This window comes from Lolium rigidum, unplaced genomic scaffold, assembly GCF_022539505.1.
Source record: "Lolium rigidum isolate FL_2022 unplaced genomic scaffold, APGP_CSIRO_Lrig_0.1 contig_23365_1, whole genome shotgun sequence".
NCBI classification, from domain to species: domain Eukaryota; kingdom Viridiplantae; phylum Streptophyta; class Magnoliopsida; order Poales; family Poaceae; genus Lolium; species Lolium rigidum.
In genome coordinates, this window is record NW_025900008.1 from 38,744 (window position 1) to 50,038 (window position 11,295).

The following is an 11,295-nucleotide window of genomic DNA, read 5'->3' on the forward strand; positions in this document are numbered from 1 at the left end:
CGGACGGGAAACAATTCCATCGACTGAGGGACCGGCCCTCGCAGGCTCGCACGTATGTCTTTATGTTCCCTAAAAAAAACGTATGCCTTTACGTATTAGATTCGGTTCCATACGATGCCTCTGGATCTGCGCCCCGGCCGTATTAGATTTGGTTCGATCGCTCCCAATTCTCCAACTCGCTTGGCCGGCCGGCCGGCCGCCGCTCCCTGATTCCTTCACCTGACAAAAGCGGCCACAGCAGCTGCAGGCGGGAGACCCCAAACCTAAAAGGGCAAATCACAACCGGTATAGTCATCTAACCTTTGAATTTTTGATGTTCTGCTATACGTAGTCTATATAGCCCTATGCCCTATTTTCAGTTACAATTTGTCTTTTTTATTTTCAGCCGCGTTATGTCTCTGACTTCATCGTCACTGACTTCGCGTCCAGGAATGTAAATGTAATACAACACAGGACGTAGCAGCGCCGGAATATAATACAACACCGGATTATTGGACGAGATTGATATTAATTTCATCGTCACTGACTTCGCGTCCAGGAATGTAGCGAGAAAGTTTTAGGGTAAGATGTATACAGTATTATTGTTATATGACTAACATTGCTATCAGTACATTTTAAGTCTTTCTTTGTAAATTTTTATACATACATTTTTTTCAAAAAATACTAGGGGCCCTAAAATATAGTTTCGCCCCAGGCCCTCGAAAGCTCAGGACCGGGGCTGGAGAAAGGACACAGACTTAATATCAAGAACATCATATTCTCTCATTAAATCCTTCTTTTGTTTCCTAGCTGCAGCTTCATAATTGCTACTCCACCCCTTAGCTAATCTCCTAAACAACCTAAGCTTTTGTTGCCAGATATCAGCTACATTATTACTGTCAACCTCTAAGTTCCAAGCCCTGTTTACCAAACAAGTAAACTCAGGGATAGCCAGCCACCACTTTTCAAGCTTAAAACCCCCTTTCTTTGGAATTCTAGACTCACCAGAATCCCAAACAAGGGGTGTATGATCACTACCTGATCTAGATAGCACCCTAGCACTAGCCAAGGGAAAGCAACTATCAAAGGAAGTAGAGCAGAAAATCCTATCTAAATACACATAACAGGGTAAAAAGTAGAATTTACTCTTTAAAAAAATACATACACGTAGAGAATGTTGGAATCTATCAATGTGTAAATTTTTAGATTAAAATACATTGTATTTTGCCCTCAATAAAAAGACAAAATCTTATAAAATGAAAAAACCTAGATTATATTGTACTGTTCATTACTAATATCAATGGATAATGAAATAATGATTTTTCTATTTCTGATGAGTCCAAAATACAATATATTATATTCTGAAAATTTATACATTTGTAGATTACAATATTGTAAATTTCATGATATATTTTTTCGATTTTTTTAAACATGGCTTGGATGAAATTCTTATAGATTTAAAAAACGGCCTACGTGCAGCTCGGTCTACGTATCGCCACTCTCACCACTCTCATGTATGTAATCGTAGGAATTTTCTGCTGTAATTGCGTCTGGTAACTTAACCAAACTTGTAGTACAATTTTTAATCTTTGTAATTGATTCCGTCATTATTGTTGGCCATATACCAACACGTAACATCCGCCGAGGCCAAGGCAAGGGTTTCTCCTAATTTCATGTGGTATCAAAGCCGTCTTCTTTCTCAAACACATCCATACTTATCAGGCACGACCGCACGATCACACCCAAACCTGACCCAAAGAAAAAAACTTATGCAATTATACCAAAACAGGGCACCGATACTTATGCAATTATATCAAAACGACAGCGAAAAGCACACTACAGCTGTTACAATAGCTATATTCAGGATAGCAAAACATAGTACATAGTCTTTCAGTTCTCGACAACATCGCCAAAGTCTCAGCGTCATGGGAGTATGGGACCCCTTTATTCTGTATAATCCTTATTACTATAGTGCTGATCATAACTCATAAGATGCTCCTAGATTGTGTAGTCCGCCAATAGAGACTCAATGGCCGAATTCTTGGCCTGCATATCTTCGTACCGGATTCGATAGCCATGCCCTGGATAGAGAAACAATTCAAAAATCAGTTGAAAAGACCTGAATCTGTTGGAAGTCATATTCTGTATGCAATGCTCCCTGGGCTGCATACATACCAGGTAAATACCACACGAAGTTTAGGTCCAACAACTTCCTCATGCTGTCCAGTTGTAAAGCCACTGCAAGTTTGCACACCACAGAGAAAGATCAATAAGAAATTTAAGTTTTACTTGAAGTTACAGTTGACCATTACTGGTCTTTAGCGAGTTAGAATCGTGAGGAGGGCCGGGAGAGGAGATTGTTCTACCTGATTGCTTGCTGTACATACGGAAGAGGTTCAGATCGTCTGATTCTTCAGATCTCGCGACGTGGTCACCAGTGAATAGCGCCTTTAGCGGCTTGTACAACAAGCAGACTGAGCCCTGCCAAAAAATGTGTTGAAAAAATTAGCATGCTGCTGAAATAAGAACTGATACTAAACAGAGGACATGAATTTCTCCCGCAATGACAGTACAATCTTACATGTACATAGATCAGAAGACGTTTAGTAGCTTTCAACAGTAAAAGAACATATGTTTCACTATCTCTGAAGTTTAAGAAAATTGACCTGGGACTGGACAGTACAATTATGCAATATATTCCTAACTTATGTTGCAGCTTCTTTTAACCCAGACAACCCATTCAGTATCATTCTGAAGGCTGCAGGTAAATATTAAACATAATTTCATTCCTAGAGTTGAATTTCTTACTTCGGTATGTCCTGGGGTATGAATAAGTTCAAAGTCTGTTCCAATGTTCCAGGGACCATTTCCAGTAAGTTTCCACTCAACATCGGCAGTAATATCCACTACCTGTATCAGAGAGAAAATTGGACATTTAAGATTCTTTGGATTTGTAATATGAATTCAAATATCTTTCAAAACATCAAGTGTTAAAAAAATGTTGAGCGTTCCAACACTCTTAAGTTTCTTTCTATGGGTGAAAATGTGTTTATAGGGTGAGGGTCTTACATCTCCTGAATGGATGATTCTCTCGCATTTCAGTTCATCGGCCCACTTGCGATGATCGGCTACATCATCACTGTTTGGTGAATAATTAGATATACTCTTCAGTCTCCTAATTAAAAATATGGTAGATGCATAAATAAATATAGAATTACGTAGATCTGAACATACATGTGGGTCAAAAACATGTAGCGCGCTCCACCGAGATTTTTAATCTTATCCACCAGTCTCGGCGTATACCTTGGACTGAAATACAAAAAAAAATATGGAGACATCTGTTATTATTTGGGCCTCTATGGAAAATACCAGAGAAATATAACACCATCTCTTAACAACCAAAGGTGAACTGGAGGTATGAATTATGGGAATCAATTCATTATTTTTCTTATATGAAAAATGCTATACAAAATGGTCAATACTATCACTTTGTGGTGAAGCTAATTTTTTATCAGGAACATATGCAGTCCTTGTAGCAGAGGAGAGGCTTCATAAGTTGCTTGGAATTTATTTACCTGTCAACCATTATGTTCCCTTCTGGGTGAATTATAAGATAAGAAGTTGCTCCATATGAGTCCTCAGAATGGTAACCGCAGAGGTAAACACCCTGAATATATATATGGGTAAAAAATGATTAGCCAACGGCAAGTAAAAAAGCACACGAATGCCGGTGCTAAATTTCTTGTGTAGAAGGGAAAGAAAAAGAGGGGACATATAGGAAAAGGCTTATACCGGAAGATCGTCATCGATGGGAAGCGGGAACGTGTTCTGCACTTGGAGAATGTCCTTCGTGGGTTTTTCGGTGTGGATCGAGGCTGTCGGGCAAGAGAGCAAAGCCTGCAAATATGTATGGAATTGATATGATAAATTTCCCCTGAAGAACAAAAAAAAATCCAGAAACTTCTCTTCAGGCTGAAGTATGATGAACTGATTAATTAAGTCTCTGGTGTTGCATATCCGAATTGTACTGGTTAATCGCAGCTATGATTGATTGATTGTTCTTGAATGAACCAAAAATCCACTGTTTTTTTCAGGCTTGGGCAGTAGGCATGATGATCAGTTCAGCTGTCCTGGTATTGCACATCCAGATAACAGTACATTTCGATGAGAGGCTGGGGGTGGCTAGTAGTAGATGTAGGTGGTGATACCTGCAGCGCCTTGGTCCTGTCCTCGCCGGAGCTGGGCTGCTCGGCAACAGCGGACATGCCATCCACCCGCTTAAACACCTCCGGCGCCATCCACCGGCAGGTGGCGCAGTCGATGCACCGCTCATCTGCACACGCACCGCCGTCAGCTGGGACTAGCCCCACATGTGCATGAGGCGTGTCAGGGAGAGGTCACTCACCGACAAAGAACTCGCCGGAGACGTTCTGCGGGCGCCGCCGGTTCCGGGTGTCGAGCGCCGCAGGGGACGCGGTGGCGCGGACCACCGAGGCGGCGCGCGCCGCGCGCCGGCCCGGCGATGGGGTGGCGAGTGACGCGGCGGCTCGCAGGCTGAGCGCCATGGCGGTGAACTGAACTGAATGTTTGCCGGGTGAACTCTTCCGACTCTGCACTGAAGCGAGCTGTGAGTGTGAGCTGAGCTGCGGTGAGCTCGCTTGGTATCTGAGAGTAGTTTATTTAACAGGAACACTTCGCGTGTGATCCATCAGAGACTGACGCCATTGCTGACCACACGCACACGAGAAACTTGTCAAGCTAACAGGGCCACAAGCAAAGTCCTGGTTGGATTCGGCGCTTGATAATCGATAATAGTGTCTGTCGTTACAGATGTTTATTACTCCATAATACATATAGCATGACACTGTCACTTGTGTGGATGGAATCCTTTTCGTGTACCAGGATAGATCATCATAGGATTTTCCTTCAAAAGGATAAGTACTACTACAGGTGTTGACTGGACTAAATTTCTATTAGTCTGAACACATTTCCGGACGTAGACAGACAAACAGATCCCTTTTCACAACCTCCCTTGTCCTTGCGCACATTTCCATTTTTCCAGCACAGGTATCCGTTTTGTTCCATGAAAGAAAGCTAAGCAAATGCATGAACAGACAGATCACACAGCAAGTCCTTGAGCGTCAACCTTGAAAAACACGCGGGGCAAGCAGTGTCTTATCTGTAGCCATCATGCCCATCGATCGCGCCTGATAGCACAATACGTCAATACTGCATTTACTAGGAATATACTCATTTTACATTTCAATTTCGGAATTCCGGTCACCGGGTGTGTGCTATATGCATACAGTTATTGGAATCCAGTTATGCACGTATCAACAGTGCTAATGAGTAATCGGACTAGCCATAATAGAAGTACCATGGGGTTTAACCTAACCTCCCTCCCGTGGCGCTCCATAGGGCGCCGCCAGGGGGCCAAGCGCAACCACCACACTCCCTCCTCCCTCGAGCAGGCTCCCTCCCGCCGCTGCCGCCGGCATCTGCCGCGGTGGCGGTGGCCCCTGGCGCCGAAGGTGCTGGGTGGAGGAGCGGCGGCATTTCTTCGGTGCGGCTGGGGCGGCATCAGCGACTTTCGGCGTTGGCAGAGGTTGGGGCGGCGGCCCCAGCCTGGCGGCGGCGGCGCTACTCGCTGGATGGCGGTGGCTTAGCTGCGGGTCTAGGTCCCCCACCTAGGCCCGTCGTCTTGTGGCGGCGCGGAGGGGCGTAGGGCGGTGGAGGGCTGCGGAGAAGGCGCTACGGCAGCGACGGTCCTCGGTGGTTGCTGTTTGCGGCGGCCATAGTGCAGCCGGTGGCGGCGCGACCAAAGCCTGATCGCGGCTGTGTAGCCTGCTGGTTCCCGCACCCCAGGGTCGTTCGTCTTGCCGGATCTTCGGTATGACAGGCGGCGAGGATGGCCGTTTGCGTGGAGGCTCGGCCTGTGTAAAGGAGGTGGTCCTAGGGTTCCTCACCCGCCAAGACGAAGACCTTCTGGATGTTGATCTTCATCATCGAGCCGGAGTGATGAGTTCCGGAAGGCTCCGCCGGCGAATGGAACAGTGCATCTTATGTCTGGAGTTCGCTGGATCAGGTGTTATTCGGTCGCGCGCACACATGCTTTTATTCCGACCGTTTGGTTCTGGAGGGAGCAGCGCGAAGCTCTTTTTCTATGTTGACATCAATTGACTATGGATCCATGATGAAAGTCGGAAGAAGAGAATTTCATGAAGGCCGGATGGGAGGACTAGCTAAGGGAGGTTCAAGTCTCCGCGTTGTTGAGGGACTTGCTTGGTGTTCCAGGCTTCACAGCAGCGATATGAAAGTGGGGGCGACAACACAGGTGAAGTCCAGAGTCCTACCTTTCAGGGTGAAAATCCAAGGTCTGGCCTTAACTGGTTGTGCCTAGCAATGACCTTGTTGGAGGCATTGTTTTGAGAGCGGGGACTATCTTCAGGGTGAAAACCTTAGATCTTTATCGGGCGACGACGGTGTTAGAGCATTGTTTCCTTCTTGAAGGCGTCGTTTTTGGAGAGTCTGTATTTCAGGTGTTGTCTTGGTGGTGGATGTATTGCTGTTGTTAGGCCCTAGATACTGTAGCGGGACTTTTGTTTCTTAGTTTTCTTTTCTTTTTTTGGCTGTGTGCATCCGTAGTGCTATTAGGGTGGTGCGTTATTGCAGAGGCTGGGTGTAATTGATATCTTTTGATATTAATATATTTCCTTTATCGAAAAATAGAAGTACCATAGATAGTATCATACATGTGAATGTTGGCAAAAAATCTGATATGGCACACAAATTCACGGGGAGAGAGGTGAGAGTGGTATGATAGGTTGATACGGTATCATAGCACGTAAAACTAGAAAACTTGATGTCAAATATATCATGTACACAAATTTGCATTGAGATTCTACAAAATATTAAAGATGATAAACTATGATACTACCTTATGATACTATGTATTATAGTGCTGCTATCATAAACTAATATTATATTTTTTATACTAGTGTATGATACTTCTCATGGTGACTAGTCTCACAACTCGATCATGCACACAAGAGCACAATACATTCTTTGCGGCTGGACCTTGGTGTGGGGTTGCGTTAACATGTGACTTCTAACTAGCTAGGTCTAGGGCCACTGTCACTAAGAACGCCGAACTTGCCCTCCCATTTTTGGTCGTGGAGGTTGCCCAGGCGAATAGAGACATGAAGGACAATCAAGTCCCTAGGTTGGATGGCCTTCCGATATCTTTCTTCCTCCCTTTCGAGGAGAAGATTCATGCGGTGATCGTGCCGGTGTTGCATGAGTTCTAAATTGGGAGGCTGGCCATGTCTCATGAATTTTTGTGTAGCTACCCTGATCTTCAAAGTAGTAGGGGCCATGAACATCTGGCAATTTAGGCCAACCACGATGATTAATGTAATTCAGTGGATATTCTTTAAGGTTTGTGCATCATAGATGCCCCTGTCATGGAGCGCTTGACTCACCCCAATCAATTTGTCTTCCTCAAAGACTGGTTTATACATGATTGGGTCCTTGCGCTGCATGAGATTGTCCCATGATATCAAGACCCAATTCCATAAAGGGGTCTTCCTTAAGCTAGACTTCCAGAAGGCATATATCTGACCGCTTGCTGATAAGGGGTGGCCCGATCTTCTCAGTAAGCAACGGTGGTGATGATGATCACGGGTGATGGCAGCGGAGATACACGACGATGAAGTGGATGATAACTTGTATGACGCAACGAGATCTCTCGATTGGTCCCTGTCGCCGGATGCAACAGCTCTCAACCCCGCAAGATATTCGCAACTCCACACACTTGCGCACGTAGCCGCCGACCACGAAGCGGTAAGTTGCAACCGTCTAATTCCCAATGGAACAGCAGATCACACAAGACTTAAACAGGATCTACACAATATCCAAGCAATATGGTGTAGGGAATTCAATAGTTTTGCAGAGCAAACAACTAAGAACTAGGGTTTATCTTAAACGTGGTCTAAAGCAGCTAGGGGGGCGTCCTGGGCACTTATATAGGCGTCCGGGACGAGTTCTGGTCGAAAAGATACAAAAATAACCGACCCAGAATAGATCTGGTCGAGACAGACTCGGACGCGTCCGGTCTGGGATCCGGTCGACCGGGCTGTGGACCGGCCGGTCCGGTTGGCGGCCGGTCAACCGGGCTGTGGACCGGACTGTCCGGTCTGTGGTCCGGTCAACCGGGCTGGGAACCTCTCATGTCTTCTTTGGTGGCTAATGAGACTAAGGAATTCACTCTCTCACTTTTCGTTATATCACTCACGACATTACAATTCTCTCGCCTATCTAGAGGAACATCCTCCAAATTCACTTCGATCTTCTGACGAGACTCATTGACAATTTGTTGTGGTGACATAGGCTGTAAGTTAATTTTCTTGCCCTTGTACTCCAAGTGATATGTATTGGCACGGCCATTGTGTTGCACGAACGGTCATAGAGCCAAGGCCGACCCAATAAGAGGTGACAAACCGTCATAGGAACCACATCAAAATCAATGCAATCCTTATACGGTCCAATCGCAAACTCAACACGCACCATGTGGTTAACCTTCATCTCACCATTGTCGCTCAACCACTGAATATAATATGGATGCGGGTGTGGTAGATACTTCAACTTCAGCTTGGTACATAACTCCTTGCTTGCTAAATTGCGGCAACTCCCGCCATCAATAATGACCTTGCAAGCCTTGTCAGGACCAACTAAAGCTTTGGTTTGGAATAAATTGCAGCGCTGAGTAGATGCACTAGGCAACACATTAAGAGCACGCTGCGACACAACAATGGTGCAAGCATCAGAAGGATATGCATCTTCACCATCGTTGTCATAGTCATCATTGTCTGGAGCATTTGGATCAACATCATCTCCAGTCTCATATTCATTGTCCTCATTGATAAACATGACTTTGCGGTTAGGACAATCTCTCTTGAAGTGACCCTTGCCACCACATGTATGGCAAAGCATATCACGGTTGCGCGTTGTAGACACACCAGAACCACTCGTACTTGCAGCAGATTCGGACTTCTTTGCATTAGATACATTGGAGACCGGTTTGCTAGGCGGAGTAGAGTAAGGAGCGGAGCGCGTCGAAGGCGCCGGCGCTGTAGAGGGCGCGCGGGGTGTAAAACGCCCAGCTCCCGTAGCACGTCCCTTAACCTTTGCTTCTTCAGCCAACTGTGATTCAGCTTCTCTTGCATGATGTAACAATTGATTCATATTGGTGTAGGTGTAATGAAGAACATGATGTAACCGGGCTGGGAACCGGTTAGGACAATCTCTCATGTCTTCTTTGGTGGCTAATGAGACTAAGGAATTCACTCTCTCACTTTTCGTTATATCACTCACGACATTACAATTCTCTCGCCTATCTAGAGGAACATCCTCCAAATTCACTTCGATCTTCTGACGAGACTCATTGACAATTTGTTGTGGTGACATAGGCTGTAAGTTAATTTTCTTGCCCTTGTACTCCAAGTGATATGTATTGGCACGGCCATTGTGTTGCACAGAACGGTCATAGAGCCAAGGCCGACCCAATAAGAGGTGACAAACCGTCATAGGAACCACATCAAAATCAATGCAATCCTTATACGGTCCAATCGCAAACTCAACACGCACCATGTGGTTAACCTTCATCTCACCATTGTCGCTCAACCACTGAATATAATATGGATGCGGGTGTGGTAGATACTTCAACTTCAGCTTGGTACATAACTCCTTGCTTGCTAAATTGCGGCAACTCCCGCCATCAATAATGACCTTGCAAGCCTTGTCAGGACCAACTAAAGCTTTGGTTTGGAATAAATTGCAGCGCTGAGTAGATGCACTAGGCAACACATTAAGAGCACGCTGCGACACAACAATGGTGCAAGCATCAGAAGGATATGCATCTTCACCATCAGTGTCATAGTCATCATTGTCTGGAGCATTTGGATCAACATCATCTCCAGTCTCATATTCATTGTCCTCATTGATAAACATGACTTTGCGGTTAGGACAATCTCTCTTGAAGTGACCCTTGCCACCACATGTATGGCAAAGCATATCACGGTTGCGCGTTGTAGACACACCAGAACCACTCGTACTTGCAGCAGATTCGGACTTCTTTGCATTAGATACATTGGAGACCGGTTTGCTAGGCGGAGTAGAGTAAGGAGCGGAGCGCGTCGAAGGCGCCGGCGCCGTAGAGGGCGCGCGGGGTGTAAAACGCCCAGCTCCCGTAGCACGTCCCTTAACCTTTGCTTCTTCAGCCAACTGTGATTCAGCTTCTCTTGCATGATGTAACAATTGATTCATATTGGTGTAGGTGTAATGACGAACAATGCAGCGTTTTCTCAATGGACGAACAATGCAGCGTTTTCTCAATGGATTGAACCCTAATCATACTTCAATCCATTGAGAAAACGCTGCATTGTCATCTCTAGAGACTCACGGACACGACCACGCTGCATAAGCATCTCCATCTCCATGTAGTACTCATCAACAGTCTTCACACCTTGCCTCAATAGTGTTAGCTTATCAAATATGTTCCGCATGTAATTGGTAGGCACAAATCGAGAAGTCATAACCTCCTTCATTGCATGCCATGTACGGATAGGCTGTGCACCATCTTCGTCGCGGTTACGAACCAAAGAATCCCACCAACGCAATGCATAACCATCAAATTCAGAAGACGCAAGCTTGATCTTCCTATCTTCAGAGTAGTGTGGATGTAGGCTCCATAATTTCTCAATCTTGAGCTCCCAAGTGAGGTATTCTTCAACATCAGCTCCTCCTTCAAACTTGGGTATGGAAAACTTAGGCTTACCCAATCCATCTTCTTCATCTTGTCCACGACCATTGCGGCCAAGTGGAACCCAGCCACGAGGACGATGACCACGAGGCGCACCACCAGCATTGTGTGCGTCATCTTCAAGCTCAGGATCTTCATCATCTTCTTGTTGTTGTTGTTGTAGTACAGTCAAGTTCTCAATAGCGAGACGCATATCCGCAATATTGCGCTGTATATCCGTCATTTGATCAGACAATCCAGTGACGGTGACATTAGTAGCATCCAGCGTTTGTTTGATCTCATCAACTGTACTCTTAAGCTCATCATCGTTAGTGCGGAATTCACGTCGCATCTCATTACGAAGAGCTTCATACTCCCTCCATGTGATGATATCTGCCGAGTTCTTGTTTTCCTGGTTAACAATCTTATTATCACTAGCAGACATGATTAGTAGGTTAGTGCACTAAATCAAAAATATATGGTGGTACTCTCACAACTCACTCAAAACTGATAAGAAA

General features: G+C 45.3%; 1 protein-coding gene across 1 annotated transcript; it reads right to left on the minus strand.

The window, feature by feature from the left end:
• Nucleotides 1-1,951: 1,951 nt before the first annotated feature.
• On the minus strand, nucleotides 1,952-4,307 carry LOC124680638. Its single transcript, XM_047215707.1, has 9 exons — nucleotides 4,188-4,307; nucleotides 3,772-3,876; nucleotides 3,555-3,646; nucleotides 3,214-3,288; nucleotides 3,049-3,118; nucleotides 2,788-2,889; nucleotides 2,346-2,460; nucleotides 2,155-2,217; nucleotides 1,952-2,060 (listed from the first exon to the last, which is right to left on the minus strand). The coding sequence occupies exons 1-9, from the start codon at nucleotides 4,275-4,277 to the stop codon at nucleotides 1,978-1,980; spliced, it is 795 nt and encodes a 264-aa protein (XP_047071663.1). The 5' UTR covers nucleotides 4,278-4,307; the 3' UTR covers nucleotides 1,952-1,977.
• Between the last annotated feature and the right edge of the window lie 6,988 nt (nucleotides 4,308-11,295).